General features: G+C 39.5%; 1 protein-coding gene across 7 annotated transcripts in view; it reads right to left on the bottom strand.

Annotated features, from left to right (window-relative positions):
* CTBP1 (C-terminal binding protein 1) overlaps positions 1-24,993 on the bottom strand; it is a 426,424-nt gene that overhangs the window by 33,994 nt on the left and 367,437 nt on the right. The window contains exons 2-4 of one of the 7 annotated variants that reach the window (XM_063125927.1): positions 3,485-3,574; positions 1,486-1,601; positions 1,038-1,254 (exon numbers count right to left, since the gene is read on the bottom strand). The exons of 2 other annotated variants lie outside the window; for them this stretch is intronic. In XM_063125927.1, coding sequence (XP_062981997.1) covers positions 1,038-1,044 — 7 coding nt within the window. In that variant the 5' untranslated portion in view covers positions 1,045-1,254; positions 1,486-1,601; positions 3,485-3,574. The remainder of the gene's footprint in view (positions 1-1,037; positions 1,255-1,485; positions 1,602-3,484; positions 3,575-24,993) is intronic. 4 more of the 7 variants (XM_063125931.1, XM_063125928.1, XM_063125930.1 and 1 more) reach the window with 4 other exon arrangements.

Raw genomic sequence — 24,993 nt, 5'->3', positions numbered from 1 at the left:
ATCAGAGGCGATGATTCCTAGGTAGGTTTAAGCCCTAGCACCTCTCAATTCATTCCTGCGTGAAAGGTAGCAGAAGACAGCAAGCAAGCAACAACATCTCAGAGATAACAGGTTCCCTCTGCTCACTGGTGTATTCAGGTCTCTGTGCCTCTGTTTCTCCCTGCCACCAATCAGGATTTGAGAATACCTGACTGGCTTTTGTTTTGTGGGGGGAAACGTTCTGCAGACTAAATTAAGTGGATATCTAGTTAGACCATGGAAGCAAAACTGGTAACATTTTATGAGCTGGAAAGCTGCAGCCTGGTGCATTCAACAATTTTAAGCAAATTCAGACAAGGTGCATAATAAAAATTAAGCATTGTGAGAATCTGAAATATTTGTTTGTTTCTCACCACCACCACACACACACAGTTTGTTTTTAAAGCTTTTCTGGAGGGAAATTAATGCATTTAGAAACACCATGTTCATTTTTTTCTTTACCTAGAAAAGTCAATTCATAGATCTGATTCAGGTGTAATGCTAAATGCTTTAGCTTAGCATTACATGAATAAGCCTGCACAATCCTTGGGCTCACATGCTCCCTACTCCCTTCTGGTGCACCTGAGAGGAGATCTGAAGTTTAAAGTAAGCCCAGCAACCCATTACAATTGAACTGTGGAAATGATGGTTTGTTTAAACTATGGTGAGTGAACAACCCAGGATCATAAACCACAATTTGATCTTGGCTTGTCTGAACAAACTACAATCTAAAGTAACCATAATTTAAAATAGCCACAGTTCTCCCGCATTCATACATAACAGGACATGTGTGTTAGTTTAGAAAGGTCCATAAGCAATGACAGCCAAACATCTGGTCTTAAAGGCAAACCCTTTTGCATGATGTGCAAAAAAACCCTAAGACAAAACATAAACATTTGCCTGCAAACACAAATTAGTGTTTAGGTTCAATGTTTTGACAAGCATTTCCTCGAATACAAAGTCAATGTTGATTAAAAGCAGTTGTAAGCTAATTCCAGAGTTTATGAATGCCTACCAACCTGACATTTCTTAAACTGGGTTTCAGTTTCAGAGTCATTAATTCCACTTCTCAGCTATTTACAATCTTCAGTACTGGAAGGCAATATAGCAACCTGTCATTTGATCCACCTTCTCATGTCTTTAACTGTTTGTTCAGCCTCCTGCAATCTTGAACCAAAGCTTTTAAACTTCTTATTCACTGCAACCTCTGTATCTTGGATCGAGTTCAAATTTTTACTAAAAATTAAAAAACACACAAAAAAAATACAGTAAGACAACATTAAGGGTCTGACAATTGCAAAGCCAGGAAGTTCAAACTTAAAAGCTCCCACTGAATCTTTCCAACTGCAGGTTTGCCATCATCCATTAACGTTCTACTGACATCAGTACAAGAAGCACAAATAAATACTGATGCATCAAACATGTCACCATTTCCCCCTTGCTGCCAAGGGGTAAGTCAAGGCCTACCCATAGATATGCTGTGCAAGAGGTAAGCACAAGGGTTGGAGCAACAACTACCCCACACACACACAATTGCTTTATTTTTGCTTGAAGTCCTTTGCCAGTGCATTTGAATGCCTCTTCTAGAAGGAAAGCAGAGGGTGGATTCCTGCATTGAGCAGGGGGTTGGACTCGATGGCCTTGTAGGCCCCTTCCAACTCTGCTATTCTATGATTCTATGATTCTATGGAGGCCAGCCAAGCCAAGGACTGCTGAAAGGGTTAGGCAAAAACAAGCTCACCAAGAAGAGTGAACTTTTATTTATTATTAATTAATTGCATTTTTATACCACCCAATAGCTGAAGCTCTCTGTCCGCTTCACAACAATTAGCGATAACAGCAGAGAGCAATACTAGTTATCTGCAAAGTATTCTCTCTGTGTAATGTTTTTTGCAGGTAATCATGAGATTCTTAAATAATTAAAGTGCGCACGGTTTTTTTTTTTGAGTCAGCAATATATGGTGCAGTTCAGTACATCTATCATAAATGCCCTTACACTGCATCATAGGAATTGGGAGGTCCGTCTTTTCTCTATTTGTAATAGGCACTTGAAGATAGTCCATGGCCTCAGAAACCTTACTGCAGCTGTATGAACTAAAGATCCATTGAGAAACCTTAATTTTGAATTTTCAGGATTTAGGGAGTTTAAGTTAAGCCCTTAATGTTTTCCAAGTGTATTTTTAATTATTTATCTAACAATTCAATAATTTAACAGCTTTACTCTACAGACCACCACTGATGAAACAGATCACTAACACATGCTACCATGCAAGCATATGACCCAAGGGCAATATTTAACAAATACCTCATTCCTCTACATTGGTAAGTGCTGGTAATTTAAGGTGCTGGAAATCAGTTTAAGAGATTTTGCAAATTATCCCATCATTAACCATTTAACAGATTAAAATTTTAAAGTATTTATCAACAGGCTATGTTTTCAAGAAATTAAGAAAAAATAGCAATACTTCACCAATATAGGCAAGCAAATTGTTCTGAAAGGTATTTTAAACATTTTCTGAATCAAGATATACACACACAAAATTACCCCTGCCATCAGCAGTGAACATTTTTCCTATAGGAAACACTTCTGATTTTAAAAAAATCTAATCAAAAACTCAAAACATTAACCAGTGATAAGTAATAAAAACAAATGCCTATAGTTATTTTTATACACTGAGCATATTAGAGAACCTTTCAGATCAGCTTAATAGCATCCATGACATATTATGTAAATACTATATCTGTATCTAAAAATGTGGTGCCCTACCTATATCCAAGTACAAGTGACTGATCTAGGTGTTAAAATGGGAAAGTGATCAATTACTTTTTAATTTAGTACAAGGTAGGACATGCACTAGTCTTCTCATTCTCCTGGCTAGTTAGTCAGACTATCAATCCAGGGTATGAATTCATAACAATGATCTTATTGTCTAGTAAGTTACAGAACAAATATGTCATCAGATTTTGGAAGCAAAAGCTCCATTCACAAACAAAATTCCCATCACACCTTGATCTGACTATAGCACACTTCATGCGCTGTGCTTCTGCTGGATGCAACAGATGATTCCACAAACCTCCCAGGGGTCTTTAGTAAATCCAGATGTGTTTTAGGTTTGTTCACTCCCCCACTCACTATAAATTAAAAGGTTAAAAACTGGATCAATTGCAATTTCTTAAAAACTAACCATTTCTAAACAATGGCCCAAATGAAGGTCCCGTTGAAATTAATGGGGCATAAAGTAGTCAAAACTAACATTCTATTTATTTCAGTAGGATTTAAGCACAGCTAACTTTCTCTGGATTTAACCAGTGTCACTTCAACTCTCATTGGAATTGACTTGAAATGCACCGTTTAGAATTAAAATTAAATTCATTTGTATGTCACTTCTCCACTAATTACTATAATGAAATTTCTCAATTCATCTGTTTGCAAGTCTACAATTTGTAGGCCCAACAATTGACCTACCTTTCATTTTCTAACATCTGTTTGCAAAGTCCATGTAATTCTTTACTTTTTTCTTTTTTCCTCAAAACAAATGCTTGAATTCTCCTTTTTCTGAAAAATATATGAATGCCAAAAAAAAAAAAAAAAGCACAACACTCATGAGTAACCCTATAAATTACATATCAGCAAGTGTGTGAAATGGAAGGGTAACATGGTACAAAGGAATTTCATTTCTAAAAAGTTATTGTGCATAAGTATTCAAGACAATTACTCTTAAAAAGGTTCCCTGTGGGCATGCCACTTTTTAAAAAAAGCCTTCATTTTAAGATGCAATAAATCAAAGTGTTTTTTTTTATTATTTTAACATAAGCTATTCAAAACTTTAAAACACTTTTAAAAAAAGATACCAATGGCACTAGATGTAAGCAGAAGACTCCGGTCAGTCTTGCACTTGCACTTTTAATTTGTCCCCTGTGGTCTTTGGATTTTATCCCAGTCATATCCTCCATCACAAATGCTTCTCCTATGCAGGTGAAGTTTGTAATTCGTTTATGATCTACTGTTTAGCACGTCTAGATGTAACAACAAACCAATGAATCTCTTACTCTAAATTGTCCTCCAAAAGTGTTCCAGAGGTCAGCTTTCCCAGCAAATACGGCAATATTCACACTTTTCTGAGTTTTGTAATGCAGCTCACAAATAAAAAATGTACTCCCAAAATGTCTATGACAGGCTAAAATATCCTGAAAAAAATGTGTACAAAAGGGAAAAGTGCACACTTTTGAAACTGTTTTTTTAAAACAACAACCCAAGTATATTTAGAAAACTGCATGGAAATACGTACATTTAGATAAATTTGTATAAAAATACGTGTATTTTCATACATACTTTAAAAAACAAGTTTGAAAACTGATGAGGAAATGGAACAGAACAAACTTAATGAGAAACTAAACAGAAACAAACTTTGCGAATTTGACCATCCTTCCCTGTTACAGAGGATTTGGTAAAGCATCTGTTTTCAGGATCAATTCCAAAAGAATAAGAGAATAGCATAAATTAACACAAACACAGTGCAATGTAAAAGAAAGTCATTGACGTTCTCACTCAGCACGCATCATGAATTTATCTCACTCAGCCATGGTAAACTTTAGGCAGATTGCTGCAGTTAAAGAAAAAACACTCTCAGTTGTTGATCCTACAAATATGAAGTGGGACTTAATTCTACTTGCACAAATTTTGGATAAAGACACAACAGCTGTAAAGCATATGCATGAACTTACTCATATTTATGTTTTAGCTACAATACAGTGACACTGCAGCTGGGTCTCCTCAGGAGTATTCCAGGCTCCTTCCCCAAATTTTCAGCCAAATAGCACAAAGGAAATGATGAAACATGAGAAAGGGAAGTAATATTTTTCCTCTGTTGCCAATGAAAGAAGGGAGCAAGATTTCCATACTTCCCAACTTTGCCAATTAAAGCACATATTTTGTTTAGTCAACCTGCCCTGCCTAGTCTTCTGGGCTAGCAGAATGGGCACCAGTTTTTATAATAAATTAGAGGGAAGTTATTTTAAAAAATATTGTTAGGGTTAACAACTTAAATAACATAATAAAATTAGACATATTATATGCTATTTGTATTTATCGTGAGCAATGTTTACTGTAAACAATAATTGTGCCTATCAGCTGTTCAGACTGAGTGGTGGTGATGGTTGATTCTTCCTGCCAATCAGCTGATTGGTGAGCTTCCAGTCTTTTGAAAAGGGCTCCACACATTTAGGCACACTAGCTGCACTGTTGGATGGAGTACAAATGCCAAGGGATGGAATGGCACCCCTTGCCTAGAAGCTAAAAGCAGCCTCTGCTTTTGGACCAGCAATGCTACCCTCAGCCATCCCAATCCTATTTTGCTCTACAGAAAACAAGAAGCTCAGCGCTCCATTTGTGTTCTCTGAAATTAAACAACATCTGATTCTGAGTGGCATATTCAGAACTCTTCTCAGAGCTGATTTATCTAATTAGGAAGAGATGCATTTTTCTTTTCGTGAGACATTAAGTTCTGGAGGTTTTCATTTTAGTAAAGCTTTCACTGTGATTCATCTCCCCCTTGGCTAAACTTGCTATTTGTGGCAGCAATGTTTCCAGTGGAATAACACCACAGCACAGTTGGTTAGAATGATTTTAAAAATGTTACATTTAAAATTACTGCTTAAAACAACTCCCTCCCTCCCCCGAGGCAACTAGTACCCAATTCCATTTGAGCCTATCAAAATCCTATACAAGAACAGTAAGAAGCTTTCCATGACTAAAAACTGGACGCATTCTTGTATACAATGCACTGCACTTTCCCGCACAACAAAGAAACTGGGGGTGGATTCAGATGACCATTAACCAAGTGGCAGCATATGTAACCATTAAGTACCTGAAATGTTCCTTTAACCAGGGGGAGGCAACATGGAATCTGTGGACACCAGCGCACGCCCAGACACCTTTCTTGGCACCTGCTGAGGAGTCCTACCCTGACCACTTTTTATTTTTAAATAACGAACTTTCTTACTGGCACCTGGGACTGCTTCAAGGCTGCTTCCATCTTATTTTGCTATGAATGTGCCAGGCCACATGTGGGGCTCAGAAACATTCTTCGGAAATTAAAATAGCAGGTGGCTGAAGACCAAATTTTCATGTGTAGTGTGCCCATTTTGTGGTAGAGTCCAGGACAGTTTCTAATGTTGCCAAATGTGCCCATGGGCTCCAAAAGCTTGCCTGCTCTGACCCTACGCAGAGTAACCGGGGGGGGGGGGAATGGTGAACGGAGAAGAGTGAAGCATAATGAGGGGGGTGGGGACATAAAAGGCTAAAGCAAGCTCATGCGTGTTCCTTTAGTGAGGACTTCTTAGAAATATTTTGCATCATAAATTATACCCATATTCATTTGAAATGTTCCTCATTTCTAAATTCATTCAAAGGATTTATACCCAACCCTCCCAGGGGTTTTTTAAAAAGAATTAAAATGACACTAAAAGCAATTAAAACAAAAGCATATTAAACTTAAAGCAGTAGCCTAAAAAAGAACAAATCAACCTTGTATTTATGTGCTCACTTGGTAGCCCCAGGTGACTAGGAACTGCATAAAGGCAAGTGCACGGGATTCCACGCAGCTGACTGAACCAGCAGGTGGGGGAGGGGCGGAGCGCTCCGCCCCCCCTCCACGCCCAGCATAGGGACCCAATGAGAAGCCCCTCCCATGCCCCCAGCATAGAAATGCAGTGGGTTGCGGGAGGAGGGCTGGAGGTCCCTATCCCTCCTCAGCAGGCTACTAGCTTTTATGGACTTATTTACAAGGCTGAAAAACACACAAGGCAGCATAAAAGGGATCAGCAGAGATAAAACAGATTGGAGAGAAAAGCCTGGGATTTTTTTTAAGAAGTGTGACATCAAGAGAGGTGCTGGATGGGTCTTCCTGAGGAAATCATTCCACAGTTGAGGCAGCCCTTTCCCCAGTAGCCACCTGATACACAAGGAAGAGCCCGTGCTGAAGACCTTAGTGTATGGACAGGCACGCGTGGAGGCAAGCCATTTCTGCAAGGATGCGTAAAAAACAATATCTCACAAGGAGTTGGACAAAAACAGAAGAAACACCAAATAAAACAGGCAGTTTACAGCAAAACTGGGCTTTTGTTAGGTAATATTAATCAGATGACAAACGCTCCTCGTGCTCTATTTAAAACTCCTCTCAAATACATGAGAAATGTTTCAAATATGCAGGCGCTATATGCGTTTCAAGAGTTAAAAGTCTAACTCAGAAATGGAGATTAATTTATGTCTTCTTTGCTTGCTAGGATGAAAAAAGCAAACAGTTCCTTCCCATGCACAAACCAGTGAGTAGTATCGGCTACAATTTAGATTTGATTGTTTTGACTATTTGTTTGATATATAAGCTTAGAGAGAACATTCTCAAGCGGCCTTATATTTTCTTTACTTCCTGCACATTTCTTGTGTCTTTCCTATCTGCGGCTGATCATGCATGTGTGAAAGGCTGGCTGCAGTTTCCCTAGAGAGGAAGGGCCCACTCGCTGGCCCAGCTCAGTTGTGACTTCTCACAGACGGAGCTACGTGGACCTCTGAGCTGGCCCTGCGCTCTCTAGCATTGGCTCTCAGTCACCTGGGATCCCACACAAAATATATGCAAGCAGCTTCCTCAAACTCAGATTCCTGGGGAGGGCATGCTGATGAAAAGACAACAACAACTTCTCAGTGGACAATGTGTACAGCTTGAGACACAAGCCCATGCCACGGAGGTCAGCTTGATGGTTGAGAACGTCTGACTTTCTGCCTCACTGCTATACACAACAGGAAATGTTAAATTCCCTTTTATTTAAATAAATATATAAATATCCATAGCTACCAAAGGTGAAGTTGTTGCACACATGATATAAATCATTAGAGACAAAAAGTCTTCAAAATTATATGGAACTTACATGAGTAAAATGATTCCAATATTGATAGCAAGCATTTCAGGGGAGGAAATTATTTATGTTAGGTGTGGTTCTGAAGAAATTAAATCACCACCTTGTTGTTTGTAACTTAAAAATGAATCTGGAATGCCTAATTTTACTCAGGAACATTTCTGAACAAAGAATACATTATTATTGCCCCAAGCATATTGTAGTTGTGCTGTTTTTCCATAGCCTTTTCCACTATTGTTTTATGTTAAAATTGCATTTTAGTCTCTGCATTTCCCTGACCACAGTTTCTCTGTGTAGTCCTTAGAGAGTTGGGCTAGGACTGGGGACATATTATTATTATTATTATTATTAGTAGTAGTAGTAGTAGTAGTAGTAGTATTCCGGAAACGTAGAAGCATTGAGAAATCCCCATTCTCCAGAATTCATGTAACCATTTCAGGAAATCCTGAAATAAAGATAAATAAGTTCTGGCAGCCAGTTCAAGTAAATAACACCAATAGGAGATTCCAGGAAACAAAGAAGACATCTTTCATCACAAGCAAGACTGTTTTTAGCTTGTTCTTACTGGGGAATTTTGCGTTTCACATGCTTCTGAAAGTTACTCCTAGTGTTTAACTTTCAGAAAATGAGTCAGAAGTAAAGTGAAACAGAGTTTAGCATGCAGACTAGCACAATCCGATAATGTGGAACACGCTTGCTCACATTCTGCTTTACCCCACCGACAGCTGCCTCTCCATTCTGTATGTTCAACTAACACAGCAAGTATTTGCCTTGAGTCAATCAGTATCCCACCACCAACTTAACCCTGTTAATTGCTACAAATTTGGTCTCCTGAACACAAACTGAGTTCAAGTAATTTATACATGATATTACTTAGATGAGTGTGAAGAAACTGTACTTCTATGAGTCTTTTTTCACATAAGGGCTCTGGCCCCTTTGTCAGTTATCTAATAACAAACAAACAAACAAACAAGTCATTCTCAGAATTCCAGCAGATACTGCAACTTCTCTCTTAGCATTATTCATTTATTATTTTGCTGTAAAATAACCCTATTTGACAGTGATCACATCAACAAGGTGGAAGCTGCATACGTTCCATTAATGTTCTTGATCAACAATATACAGCTATTGTGTTTTCTGGCTTAATATATCTCAGAATACACTGGGGATCAGTAGCTTTAATTTTATTTTTAAGAGATAATGCACTGCAAACGCTCAGCTTCTTTCAATATCTCCTTACTGCAGCATCCTTTTAAAAGCTTACTGATAAGAAATCTGAGGTTGGTAGAAATATCTAAGACAACTACTGTTTTTTAAACATTGGGAATTTAACGTGCCTAAAATCCTTTTGGAAAATCATTGATTTATATAGCTATGAAAGAGCATGTGAGGTAAGTAATACATTTTGCTGTCCAAAACGAATTATCAGCAGAATGTTATAATTTTAGCTAAACTGACATCCCAGTTGTTCATAATGGTTCCACTGGAAAAAGGACAAGAAGCAAAAGGCTTAATGTAAAAGGAGTGGATATTCATATAAAAACCAGGAGAATTCACAGCTTGTTCAAAGAAAGACCAGACAGGAAAGACCATGCCCTCCAGATGTGTTGAACAACAACTCCCATCATGCCCAACCAGCAGGTTGGGGGAAGACTTCTGTAAGGCCTTGCGTCAATGGATGGGACTAGATGTCCCATTAAGAACCATTCAAGCCTTCTAGGTTTACTTTATGGAGGATTTTGAGTGTCAGAAAAATCAAACTGTGCCATTTGATGTACTGGTAGGTGACTTAGCTGGAAAAAGAAAACAATGTTTAGTGCCACCAAATTTTGAGTTTTTCAGGGAAGAATAAGCATTATAATAGAGTCTCTATCTAGGCCATTGAATTTTCACTATATTTGACAGTCTCCACTGCACTCCATCTAGTTATTAATTAGAATAACTAGGACTGGGTTTGGACATCATGATAATCCATGATGGGGTAATTAAGCCACAATGGCTTAATCAACCCAGTTTGGGCTATCGGGTCTTCTGGTGAGAGTTTTTAAACCCATGATGGCTTATTTGGCCAAAACAACCCACTCTGATAACCCCACGGTGTGCAGAGCAAATTTTCTAAACCATCATGGGCTATCCTGTTGTCTGGCGATCACCATGACTTATTTTGGATGGCTAGAGAGCTGTGCAGCTCCTTGCCAGCTGTCAGTGACAGGGTGCAGGGCTTTGTTAGTACACAGAGTGCCTCCTGAGTAGAGGAGGCTGTGGGTGAAATTTTGTTCCAACCCTGCCAACCCTAAAGTTTTCTAGCCAGTTCCCTCTTTTTGAGGCACTTGGGATTTTCGTACCTCTGGAGTAAATGTGCAGGGCTTTGATGGTGGATCTGGTAGCTCCTGACTGGGGGAGGATTGTCCCAGTCCTGCAAACTTCCAGCACTTCGGAGCTGATCATCTTCAAAATGACAGGATAAACCAATAATACCTCTTCACTCTCACAAGATGCCAGAAATGAATTAATATAGAAGATCATGTAAGGGATGGGTGAATGGAACTGGGGCTGGCCTGTCTTTTAACGTGTTAATTTTATTATCATGGTTCATAGGAAAAGGGAAATAAGCGGTCCAGCTGCATGGGGGAGAATGGTGATGCCTGAGGCATGTCCGCCCGGCCTTGAGAGACATTAACATCTCAGGCGGAGGTGTGAAAGATCTACGTATGAAAAGCCAAGGGGAGGGGGGAAGGAGTGAGAGAAAAGAAACTATAAAGCATACTTTGTGGGGGGAGTTCGGCGCGGCTGGCTGACTCCAAGGTTGGGTGATGTATGGACTGTAGTTTTAGTTTTCTGGCTTGCTTTTTCTGGGTTCTTATATATGTGCATGTTTTAATAGTTTTAGTATGCTAATCCCATGTAACCTACCCGTTTCCAAATAAATGGTCTTAAACCTCCAAATTGTGAGCTGTGAGCGTTTGTTCTGGGGATCTGTGCTAAATCCAGTCCAAGGGTCGGCTTTTGCTGGTGCGTGCTTCCTTTACAGATCATACTACCATTAAGAATGTAAGCAACATGTATGTATAGTAGGGGTGTGCAATCTGCTCTGGAATTATCTGGTAACTATGACAATCCGTGGAGCATTCGATCTTCCGGAGCAGAGATTGGCTTCTTCCAAACCCCTCGAATACTCTCAGAGCGGAGACCTGCCCAATCGGGGCTTCTAAATTATTATTATTATTATTATTATTTATTTATTTATTTATATAGCACCATCAATGTACATGGTGCTGTCTCCAGAATTAACCTGGTGTGTGTGTGTGTGTGTGTGTGTGCGTGTGTGTGTCTCCATATTTGGTGAGCGGGGGGGGTAAGGGGTAGTTTTCATATTGAATTCTGTGGCTAACCAATAGGAATGGCCACAGCAGTGTTCTCCTCCAATTACAGTGTTCAGGAAAGTGGGAAATACTAACCAATAGGAATGGCCACAGCAGTGTTCTCCTCCAATTACAGTGTTCAGGAAAGTGGGAAACACTAACACTGCTCGGATTCATAGAAGTTAATAATCATCCACATTTCCACAGTGTGAAAGTGCTGCTGGGATGGCTGGCATCATGAGTGAGAAAGCCTCTGCACCTGAGGAAACCACAGGCAGGCTCTTTATTTCAGTGCCTGGGTGCAGTCCGTCCAATAGATCGGGAGGGCACCAAGTTGGAGAAGGCTGGAGTGGGGAATTTTGAACAAAAAAATCCTAAAAAATCAAAGCATAAACCGATTTAATTCAATCTTGGTGGAGCTCAAGCCCTCCTTAAGAGCTATAATCGTGCCATGTTTCATCTGTTTATCTATAATAATTACGCAGATGTAAGCATTTTTGTAATTTCCATTTAAAAATTCCTATAAAATCAAAGCATGAACCAATTTGATTCGAACTCAGTGGGGCTAAAGGTCTCCTTAAGAGCTATCACTGTGCCAAGTTTAATCTATTTATCTTTAAAAATGAGGGTGCTGTAAGCATTTCTGTTAATACCAGTTAACCAAACATTGAACAGTTCTTTGAGGGTAATTCGATGAGGCAGAGAGGGGGGAGGATTCCTGCATTGAGCAGAGGGTTGGACTCTATGACCTTATAGGCCCCCTCCAACTCTACTATTCTGTGATTCTATGGGGGAATCCTAAATCGAGGCAGAGAATCACTTCTACGGAGTTCCAGATCAGATTTCAATGCAGAGAAGACACACTTTGCACAGCCCTAATGTATAGGATATGCTGTTGAACTCAACTGTAAAAGGCTGTGTTGAAGCAAGGAAGAGACAGATCATGACCAAATCACTTCCTCTAGTCCTGATGTTTTGTCTGATATACAATACACAAAGCAACAGTTTTCTCCCATAATGAATCTAATTTCTGAATCAAACAGCTTATTTATTTATTTATTACATTTTTATACCGCCCAATAGCCGAAGCTCTCTGGGCGGTTCCAGCTTACACTGGAGGATAAGTAATGCATATACCATATCAGTAAAGTAAGCGTCTTCCTCACATTTGCAGAAGCATTGCATTGTCAACAGAAAAATCAACCATCACACGCAAAACTCAGAGGGAAAGAACATGTTGCCACTGTCATTTTCCATCTGATTCTCATAAAATCAGTCCTAACTAAACCATTAACATTCACACAACCAGCTTATCAAACACTACTAAAATAGCTTTCCCTGGCCAGAATTCAGCCAACATTAAAGAGTTTGCACTGACATTCTGGTTCCAGCATATCAAAAGTATTCAGCATTCCAACACATAACAATTCAAGCTGCAATCTATTAACTTCAACAGGAGCCAATCAGCTTCCTTGTAGGCTGTCCCTCTCAACCGATGGAGTACTTCCTGGATCTAAAATCATAACACTGTAACCGTAAACACACATTTCTCTCTCTCTCTCTCTCTCTCTTTCTTGCATGGGAGAACTACTTTTGGCATATAGCAATCTGTATTCTACTTTCACAGTAACAAAACTGTAGTGTCATGTTGCATTCAAAATTACAGAATATAATAAAGTATTTGTTTTATTTATAAAATGTATGGCACCCCATGATGTGGACACCACCTGAAGGCCATTAAAGAAACCTCGCACACAGCATCTTGACTAACACACTTATCAAAGATTTGAAGCATTTTTGAAGCATTTGAAGCATTTTGTTCTGACTTTATACTGTTAGTTTTACCCTACCCAGTGCCTGTTTACCCTACCCTGTGCCTGTTTGCATTCTCTTCCCCTCCTTATTGTTTTATTATGATTTTATTAGAATGTAAGCCTATGTGGCAGGGCCTTGCTATTTACTGTTTTACTCTGTACAGCACCATGTACATTGATGGTGCTATATAAATAAATAATAATAAATCAGAAACAAGTCTAGCTGCATCTAGCTGCTCCAGGGTGAACAATGTCTATGTTCTATTCCCCACACACATTCATCTTGTTGTTGCTGTATGCGTGGTGCAACGGCATCAGAGCAGAAGGGCCCTGAGTTTAAGTTGAATTTATTTTCAGGCATCCTCCCATGTGGCATTAAGAAAATCTGGTGGTCTGCAAAGAATAGAGAAGTCAGAAAAATGCTCCTTAATATAATAAAGCTTAAGAATAGTCTAACCGATACCAATTTTTTGTTATCAGACACTATTATGTGAAACTTAACTTTTCCACAACTGTCCATGGAGCCTGATCCTATACATATTTACTTGGAAGTAAGTCCAACCGTAGCCACGAACTTTACAGAGAAGTATGCAGAGGACTGCAGCCTCGGATAAACTACTACATATCTGTCACACCCCTGTGCATGAGGAGCCATCATTTAGTAATAGAGCACATGCTCTTCAGTCATGCAAGGTTCAATTCCTTGCATCCCCAGTTTAAAACAATATCTAGAAGCAAGCCTGAGAAAAGGCCTATGTTCACCTTTACCGACTTGGTGCCCTCCAGAAATTTTGGACTTCAACTCCCACCATCCCGACCTAGCATGACCAATACTTAGGAATCCTGGTACTTGGTAATCCAAAAGATCAAGAGGGCACCAGGCTGGGAAAGACTGGCCTATGCCTTTGAGGGTTGTGGCTAATCAGAAAGGAAATCATTGGGCTAGATAATAATCTGACTCCATCTAAGGCAACTTCATTAGGGTGACCATATTCAAAGGAGGACAGGGCTCCTGTATCTTTAACAGTTTCATAGAAAAGGGAATTTCTGCAGGTGTCATTTGTATATATGGAGAACCTGGTGAAATTCTCTCTTCATCACAACAGTTAAAGCTGCAGGAGCTATACTAGAATGACCAGATTTAAAAGAGGGCAGGGCACTGCAGCTTTAACTGTTGTGATGAAGAGGAAATTTCACCAGGTTCTCCATATATACAAATGACACCTGCAGAAATTCCCTTTTCAATACAACTGTTAAAGATACAGGAGCCCTGTCCTCCTTTGAATATGGTCAGCCTAAACTTCATCGGCTCAAGAAAACCCTCCTTACCCCTTGGTAAGGTGGTCATAGGCATAGCTATATATGTGGCTATATAGATATGCTATTTTCATTTTCACAAGAGAGGATATACTCCTTCATATCTACCAAGAGCCAAAACAGTTGTTTGAAAGAGTAAGTTGCTTCACCTTGGCCAGCTCAGAAAAAATAGCAAGATTGAATGGAAATTTACAGGAAACAAAATATGTGATCCTTAGAAAATGTCGAGGTGAGCCTAATCTCATTGGGAATGTATCAGAAACTTTACGGTACAGTGAGGAGTCAAGAAAATTATCTGGTCCACTCCCAAGTTTTCCTCATACGTAATTAGTTATTTCCTGCACAAAAACTACAAAAGAGCCACTATTATGGAGCTCTTCCCTCCGGCACTTGTAAATGCAGTTGAGTCTAAGATACATACCATTCTAATCCAAATAAAAGGTTATTTTCTTAGATATTGCTGATGCTTATAATAGAATCATTTGTCTAGCTGTATCAAGTTAAAGGTTGCACAGGTTGTGACGAAATGGATGTTCTGGTGGCTGAGCTACTAACCAGGAACCTCAACAGGCAAAGACTTAAACAGATTTGTATGCATAATTAAGGAAATGGCAGGAATGGCCTCCAAATGAAGCTGTGTCCCACAACTGAATAGACTCTAATGAGTTACAAACCCCCAAAGGGGTTGGCAGATCAGCAAGAATCCCTTGTTGATTACAGCACCATCTATTATGTATGTTCTCAGAGGACAGAATTAGGTAAATATATTACATACGTGTGCACGTGTGTATTACTTAAATATTAGGAACCTGTGATTCACAATCTTCAGCCAGTTTAATTTTGAAAAGTAATAAAAATTGCTGTTTGTACAGTACTTCGAAACCAAGCACTGGGCAGAAGTTAATATGAAATATACAACAGCCCACTCCTGGATTCCATCTCTTTGTCACACTCTAACATGACCAAGATATAGAACCCAAGCTGGGGTTTTGCATTTGGGAGGAATCATGGCCATTTGGTCATATAAAACCAAATAAATGGGCAGAAATCAGACTGGGAGCAAAGGCAAATTCTTCTTCTGCAGTAAAGTGAAATGACCTGTAAATTTAGCTCCCATCACAACAATGTTTCTGAGTATACCTTTGCTTTCGTCATATAATATAAAAATTTGGGAGCACTGCTGCCATAGAACCAACAGATAAACAGTGGCCTGGTTTCCACTGGATGTGGGCACTGTCACAAAACACACAGTAAACATATATAATGCCCACTACCAAAGTACGATTGGGGTTTTCTCATTCCACAGTGGCAGGCTTTTTACTAACAGCTTTTTGTTTTGTTTTTTGAAGTTGGATACACAGTTTTTGCTTGATTCAGACCAAGTGAAACCTTTGGATCCCACCGAGAGTTTTTAAAATCATGTTGTGGTCAGTACATTTAATTGTGTAACTTTCCAAAGGGCACAAACTATCTTCAGCCAACTACCAGACTCACAAACAAAACTACATGAAGTCATCCGGATCCCTGCTCATCCAAGGCCAAACCTACACCTCCTGTCACATCAACACATTCCCATCAGAGTGACCCTGTAGCCCTCTCGTGCATTTATACCTCATAGCTCACACAATGACATCGGCTGCAGTGTTTTTTTATATAACCTGGAATAAAAAGTAGGAAATAACGCTAGAAAAGCAGTATATGAAAAGCACAATGTGCCCCAACAGTTATCAGTGTACTTCAATACCGATAAAAAGCACTAGTGTAGATCTAGCGCAGGACAGATATTGCAGTTTAAAATATTTTACAGTCTGCATATTCTCAAGCTGAAATTAGCTTAAAATGAAAACAAAAGAAAACTCTAAAAACTAAAACTCACATACAGAAGAATAACTAGCACCACCACCAAGAAGTAGCAGCATTCAGTGAGTACAGCTCAATTTGTAGTCTTTAACTAGGATCCTTTTGTGGTGTTGTATAAACTATTACTTATCTGTTACTATTCTGCCGTTTGATTATGTGTTTATTAATGTTATATTATTAACTGTGTTTATTGCTTGTACCCTATTTGGGGATTACTTTATAATAAAAAGCAGGTAAGAAATGTCTTAAATAAAAAATTTAAAAAACCAGCACAGAAATGTCTTGTAACATTTCATAAAAGCAACTAAAGAATTGCAATGTCACACCTCAAGGGGCGTTTGTTCCCCCTAGAACCATCACTATATTAATGGACCTGCTTCCAGTGGCCAATATTTTCACTTACTGTACTGACGAGGGCATGAAGTAGGGTTTGATTTGAGGAGTATGGTGGCTGATACAGGGAGAGGTGGCCTCTAAGGTATATGGGTCCTAGGCTTTGAAGTTTAGCCTAAGCACCTTGAAATGGCCTGGAAGCACACTGGGAGGTAGTGCAAATGATGTCATAGAGATTACATATGTTCATGAGTCCCAATATTCATAAGGAGTCAGGAAGCTGCATTTTGCACTAGTTAAAGCTCCCAAGGGCAGTCCCACAAGGAGCATATTATAGTAATCAAGCATGGATGTTATGAAAGCATTCATCAGCCTAGCAAAAGCCCCTCTATCCAAAAAGGGGCAGGATCTACTCAATAAATGCAGGGCTGGGTGCTAAAGCACTCCCGTGCTCTGCACCTGTTCACGTAGGGAGATCACCACCTTCTCTGGATTAAGCTTTCAACATGTTTGCAGTTGTAACACGTTTTAAGCATTCCTATAAGCACAGAAAGCCATGCAAGTCCATCTAAAGTCAATACCAACAAATCTATTTTTTGTCTGTTTGGTTTAATGAACAGGAAAGATAAGATCTATGCAACATCAGATGCTTTTTGCAAAGAAGGTGAAATATATGAAGACAATTAGCATTATAGATGCTTACTATTGGATGGAAAATAACTAAAGCATTTACCTACGTGACACAAAACATTAGAAATAAGAAGTTAAAGTCAGAATAATTTTATGCTGGGCTTGTTATCTGTATCAAATCATGTCTCCTAAGACTCAGGTTACAGCCTTGGCAAAAATGGCTGCAACCAAGAAGGAAACTTGTTTCATCTTGGGACTATGTGTAAGAATTGCAAGACAATATGTTGTATTTTTCAGTCCGATGCTGGTGCTCTATGAATAGACAGGACGAATGCGCTGCTCTTGCATTCTTTCTGTCCCAACTACTGAATTGGACAGGGACTCGCAGCAACACTGCTGCTGGCTGCTGGCCCTCAGCTGCTGCAAAAATGAGTCACAGCACACATCGCACAAGTTGATGCTGCCGTAGGCAACATTTTCCCTGCAGACTATGGCCAATCTGAATGGAGAGTTGACATAGATTTGTGGCAGCTTTTAATTCCAGTGTTGTGTCTCCAAAATCTAGCTTCTTCTTGGATCTCTCCATCTTCAAAAGAGAGGAAAACGGATCACAATAAAAGATAATTCTGCAAAGGTGTCCTTCTTGGACACAGCCCCACCTGAACCTTCTCTTACACAATGGGCAAGTTTGCATGTCATGCTAAGTCACCCTGAGAATCTGCCACTGTGAGTGAGTGGCTTGTCTGTTACTCCCGACGGATGAGTAACATTTGGGGCACTCTCTAATGTCCTTTCTTCAAGATTTCTATGGGGGGCGGGAATCCATCCTGAGTGGAGGGAGCTGAAAAGGGATGGTGCAGGGTGGGGGGAGAATGGCAGCAGCACCAGCAAGATCGCGAGGAGTGGCAAGAGTTTTCGCTGTTCTTGCCATGCAGCTCTCTATCTGTTCCCGTCAGGGTGGCTTGTTAGTGAAAAACATCCCATGATGGAAAAACCACTCTGGGTTCAGATGTCACATTAAGCCACCCTGCAACCCACCCACGATAACCCACTGGGGCTTAGTATGACGTGCAAACCCGGTCAATGGTTAATTACTGAGAAAAGGAAGGTAGTATAGCAGACATGCTACCTGAGAAACGGTTGCGGTTCAAATGTTCCTGGGCTTTGAATTTAGAGAAAAGCACAACGTGTGGATCAGTAAACAAAGCACTGTAGCATCCCAACAGGGGCCCAGTCAGATGCCTCCAGGGAGCCATAACCAAGGCCAAGGCCCTCTCTAATTGCTATTTCCCAGCAACTAGTATCCACGTCCTACTGCCTAGGAATACGAAGACTCCATTTAGCCTTATGACTGACAGCTAGCAATAACTTATCCTCCTCCGTCAATTGGTCTCATTCCCATTTAAAACATTCTAAGGTAGAGACCACCACTACATCCTATGGCAACCATTTCCACAATTTAATTATGTTTTGTGTGAAGAAGTACTTTCTTTTGTCTGAATCTACTGCCAATCAATTTCTTTGAAAGACCCCTACTTCTAATATTATGTTGGGGGGGGGAACTAACATTCCTTACTCTCCACACAATGCAGACATTTACAGACTTCTACCATTTCCCACTTAGTTGTCTTTTTTATAAACTAAAAGTCCCAAATGTTTTAACCTGTCCTCACAGAGGAGCTGTTCCGGCCCCCTGATCATTTTGGTTGCTTCTCTTCAAGTTCTACAATATCCTGTTGCGATGGAATGACCAGAATTGTACACAATATTCTGAATGCAGCCAAACCATCTTTTTGGCATGAAGGAAGGTTGATGCTTATGAAACTCCTCTTCCTTCAAAAGAAGTTCTCCATGCAGCACAAAGTCTTGCAAGAAACACAAATCCAAACTCTCTCTACCTAACAACAACACCCCAGTACACAGAGAACAGTATGGGCCTGCTCAGACAATACGCTAAGCCATGGTTAGTCCGCTAACTCTTTTGCAGCAAATGGTTAGTGAGTGTGTTTAAACCATGGTTATGTAGCCACCAGGGTTAGGAATGGTTCACGCAACACACTAAGGCCACAGCTAAACCGAAGGTTTATCCTGGGATCATCCAGGGTTTGCCCCTGCCTGAGCACTGGATCCCCTGTGTGTCACCTAGATGAACAGGTTTGACCCCTGGACAATCCAGGGATAAACCTTAGGCCTAGCTATGGCCTAAGTCATGCTTCACACAACATGCTAAGACATAATGTTTAACTTAAAATGCTTAACCATCGTGGCTTAGCATGTTGTCTGAACAAGTCCTATGAAGGGAATAATTCTTATACTGCATTTTGTCAGATAAGCTGGCAGGGCAACCTTTAATCCTAAAAGAAATGTTTTTTTGAACTGATTAGAGCGCTTCAGCTTTTGGGTGATATAGAAATCTAATAAAAAAAACAATAAATTTATCAAAGACTAGTGTTTCTTAGTAGTGGAGCTCTGCATCCAGCCATAGTTGGAGATTTAAATGCCTGTAAATTTCAATACACACAACGCTGAAGTCACTTGGAAGGGCCTGTGACCTAGCTCTGGCGGCTTCCTCTAGCTCAGCCTTCCTCAACCTGCTGCTCTACAAATATTGTTGGATTGCATCTCTCATCAGGTCCAGCCAACATGGCCAATGATCAACAACGATGGGAGTCATAGCACGAAACATCTGGAGGGCAGCAGGCTGGGGGAAGCTGCCCTAGTTAATCAATGCTTTCCTGATCTCACAGCTGAATCTGGAGTCCCAGGATGTGATTGGAAATCTTTTTACTCATTCATACACGATTCTCAACCTACTTTGTGTAAGTAGGGTGTGTATGTGTGTGTGAGTGTGTTTAAAGATTGCCATCCACCCTGAGATTTAAAATGTTACAAATTTTAAAGTAAAAATGAGTAAGTCACCCTTAACCTATATGTGCTTCGACAACAAATGAGAGTCAATGCAGACTAAATCACAATGCTAAAAATCACAGCAGGACACACACACAAAAAGGCAAGTCTTCCTATGTCAGAAAAAAGCTTGTGTGCAGACAGCTGTATCAAATGTTAGTCCTCATTGAAACGAATGGGACGTTAAGTTAGAATAACATTAATACATCCCAAAGATCCCACAATTTGAACTGCTGCCCACAGTTGTCCTGGGCTACATCCAACTTGAAAGTTATATATAAAAGTTTTCTTTGTTGGCCCCAATAATCTGCATAACAAATATTAATCTGGGGTGGGTGGGTTTGTTTTTTTAAAAGTTATGGTGGCATGGACACCCTGTGACTGTGTGTAAGGGGAACAGACTCAACTTGTAGGAGGCCGTTTGTAAAAACAACTGCCAAGCAGCCCCTTAACTCCAAAAGACACACACACCCTCCACCGCCCCATGCTCCCTCTCTGCTAGATTTCCCAAATCCGACTCTGCAATACTTTGCTTTCCCCACCCCCAGATTTCTACTTTTATAATCACATTTTAGAATTTAGTTAACCAAGATAACCTGTTATGCAGTATTACTTGACTTAAGTGGTCTTAAGCTTTGTTATTGTAGAAACAGGTAAATAATACTTTTATTATGTCAACATTTTATTACTTTTTACCATCAGGATTACTAAGACTTCCCAGATCCTTTTTTACCCATTTTCAGCTGGGAGGTACCGTACACACTGGTGGGATTGCCTCCTAATGCTTCATTATGCTCTCAAAAGGGAACTTGTTTCTGCAGTACAGCCTCAACTGACCCTGTTTATTGTCCCCCACTTTTTTACTGTAAATTTCATGCTCTTCCTCTTCTCTTGACTCCGCTGCATCCTGTGTGCAATGCTTTACTACATTTTCATTAAATAAATATTGGCAGAGATCAGGAGCTTTAAGAGGCTTCAGATTTTGACTGCAGTGCTCCTTCCACTGCCAAGTGCTGCAGGATTTTACAGCCTGGAAATGCCGCAAGCTCAGAGGCTGAGTGTGTCACTGTATCGGTGTTCCAGCCCACGAAGTAAAAGCCCAACACTATCCTTGATCTGAGGCCCCCAATATATAAATGGCCAAGTAAAGGAAGACAATTAGAAATCTGCCTAGGATAAAATAATATTAATTCTACCTCATGCTATTCAGCACCTTCTGCTAATTTTTGGAACTCCCTCACTATGGCCACAGTCAGGTGTGCCTGGTAAGGAGCAAACAACAAAACTGGGGGTTGACCCACATACTCATCTACCAGAAACTCCAAGGGAACTCTCCGATTCCAAAACAACTCACTGTTCTAGGAAGCTTAACAATCTCCCAGTGCCAGCTTGGTACATTCATGTTTCTAGAAATTAATACATTCTACTGATTGACCAGCTGATTTGAACTCTGGTCCATTCCACTGGAACCCCCACATTTCCAAAAATATTTTCATATTAATTTTACTGAGTAGCCGTTGTAACCCACATAATCTCTGCATATCTCTTGAGTACCTTGTCATAGAATCATAGAATAGCAGAGTTGGAAGGGGCCTACAAGGACATCGAGTCCAACCCCCTGCTCAATGCAGGAATCCACCCTAAAGCATCCCTGACAGATGCTTGTCCAGCTGCCTCTTGAATGCCTCTAGTGTGGGAGAGCCCACGACCTCCCTAGGTAACTGATTCCATTGTTGTACTGCTCTAACAGTCAGGCAGTTTTTCCTGATGTCCAGCTGGAATCTGGCTTCCTTTAACTTGAGCCCATTATTCCGTGTCCTGCACTCTGGGAGGATCGAGAAGAGATCCACTATTACCAGTTTGGAACTTTTGCTAAGCCTTTGAAGAGGAGTGTTTGAAAACCACTATCAAAGCAAGAATGGCAATATTTGCAGGTGCAACTTTTAATTACTATTTTTGCTCCCAAGAGCTGCTTGATTTCTACTCCATCCCAATTTGGCTTGTTTTAGAAATTCTATCTGCTTTTCTAGATTCACAATCAGACAATATAGTTTCAAAAGGCAAAACTCTCTCTGAAAAGATACACCCTAGCCAGCATTTGCACTGATTTAGGCTGCAATCCTATACCCACCTACCTGGATGTAAGCCTTATGGAACTCATCAGGACTTACTTTTCAGTAGACATGTATAGGATTATGCTGTAATAGTACAATGATATTAATGGGGCTTACTCTCAGGTAAGTGGGTATAAGATTTTAACCTTACAGTACAATCCTATATATGTCTCCTCAGAAGTAAGTTCCATTGGGTTCAATAGGGCTTGCACAAATAAGTGAGTACAGATTGTTGTCTTGGTCTTCTTTTTTGGATATTCTACCCCAGTTAACTCAAAAGGAAGTGGTTCCTTCTGCAATCAATGCTAGATGTATCAAAGCTTCTAAAGCCATTCTGATTCTCTACAACAACTTGCATGAGGTGTAGATACTCAGATATGCCCATCTGGTTTTAGGGATAGGCTGCATTCAACCACCACTCCCTTCATTCACATGAGTCTGGCTACTTTCCTTCAACCTGGGCACATGCTTGGCCACACAGAGGTTTATTTGGTGACTGAACACGTCACCTTGCAGAAATCATGATGGATCATCCAGGTATATACAACTGGTCAGACAAATTAGTCTTAGTTATATAAGAAAATGTGGGTCTGCTGCGTTTTTATTTTTAAGGAAACAGTGGAGAATTGAAGCCTCTAAGGATGTTTGCCTTGTGAGTATTTAACAAGTATTTCCTTTGTGATATCTTGCAGTCTTTCTTTCCCTATCCTGATGGTTCCCCACCATTTTACTATTACTTTTCTCTATACAAGATGCTTTGGCATTCTTTAATATCTAGACCATTCTAGAGTAATTTATCCAGAACTGCATTGGCAAATGAACAGCCCAGGGAGCTTTGGCTGTTGGGCGGTATAGAAATGCAATTAATAGTAGTAGTAATAATAATAATAATAATAATAGCAATGGATGTGGGGTGGGGGTGGGGTAGCAATCATTTTATATTTCAAAGCCATTTCACTATAATGAATATGTGTATTTCCCTTTTTATTTATTGGAGTTTAAATTGCCAATGAAATATTAATAGAATGTGAAACTATGTTAATTGTAAGTCACAAAAATGAAGGCCTTGGTATATATACCACACTTGCAGCTGGGGAGTGCTGGGAGACAGTTGTGGGACTTATTTCTGTTTCTGTCTAAATATGCACAGGATTGCACCCTAAGAGTACCATCCTATACATGTCTACTTAAAAGTAAGTATCATTAAATTCAGTGGGGGTTACTCCCAGGTAAGTGTGCATAGGATTGCCACCTAAAATAAATAAGAATATCTAAAACATTCATTCTTAAGAAATTCCAAGAACCCGAAGGAATTCTTGTGTTACTTTCATTACATACAAACGAAGCCAGATTTAGACTGGTCACATACTAGTCACAAAAAAAAACCCTACGTTACCAGATTAATCCCAATTTAACCAGATTTTCTCCTTTGAATGTGAAGATAACCTTAGCCATTACTTGTGTGCCCATGCTATCTGCATATGAATAGTTTTGGACCACTTCATATAAGAATATTCATACAACATCTTCTTAAAGCTGAAATTCTGTACCCACTTAAGCATGAGTAAGCCACACAGAACCCAAAGGGAGTTACTTCTGAGAATAAGAGTGCACTGTAAAACAAGTCTGCATCTAAACCTTAATGTACTAATCTTATCTGTGTGTTGAGAAGGTAATCTTTGTAAAAGATCTCAAAGCAAGAAATTCTAAGAAGCTTCAGTAACTAGAATAATTTCCATTAGGTGTTTATTGCTAATGCTAGGGTCATGTAATTAAAACATACCAAAAAACCACTTCCTTTAACTTTCATTAAAAATGGAACTATATTTCAGCAGTCTGAAGAGAAAGTGCATGCTCTGGGCCAGGTACAGGTCTGTGTTTCAGCAGCAAAACCCTATAACATAGCATTAATTGGAGACATTAAAAACCATTTTGTTTTTCTAAAAAGGGTAAAGTGTGGATTTTCATAGCTGAATAAAGATTGTGTTGATTACAACTAAAATGAATCAAAAGTATTTTAATGATATAGTGAGTTGCTGATGTATCTATCCAGTTTAGCTAATACAGAGATAAAAAACAATAACCTGCTTATTACATCTATTGACTAAAATATTTTATAGATACAGTAAATACAGTTTCTTCTTTTTTTTTAAGTAGATATATTAACCACTCATGATGCTAATTCTAGCCTTGAGTTGACAGGGCAGATATGCCACTTCAACATCAAATCAGAATTGGGCCAGTTCCCAATTGGGCCAAGTATCCCCCATCTTTAACTGTGCATTTGGTTTCTATTTCGTAGATGTAGAACTTGGCATTGTTATTTCTTGAACAAGTTGAAGTATGCTATATTACTAAATATTTCTGAGCTACTGTAATTACATGTTTAAATTAGTACATTTCTTTCTGTTCATTTACTTTATGAATAGGACAAGCTCAATACTATCATAAAACAGAGGCTCTATTGATTACAAGTTCTATAAATCATTTCAGAAATAAAAATATGCATCCACCCTGGTCAGCACCCAAATGACAATCATCCATTTAGGTTAAGGTTTCATTTACGTCAATGCAAAAAAATAAGATGACAAAAAAAAAAAAAAAAAAAACCCACCAGATACATAATGAACTGAAGGCCACCTAATTTTTAAAATGACTCAGCCGCTTTCTTCATCTTGGAACAGATGTGAATGTCTTTCTGGTCATTATTAATGTGTGCGGTGAAAT

Source organism: Elgaria multicarinata, chromosome 5, assembly GCF_023053635.1.
Source record: "Elgaria multicarinata webbii isolate HBS135686 ecotype San Diego chromosome 5, rElgMul1.1.pri, whole genome shotgun sequence".
NCBI lineage: Eukaryota > Metazoa > Chordata > Lepidosauria > Squamata > Anguidae > Elgaria > Elgaria multicarinata.
Note: the sequence above shows the minus strand (reverse complement) of the source record. Positions and strands in the feature narration are given on the sequence as shown.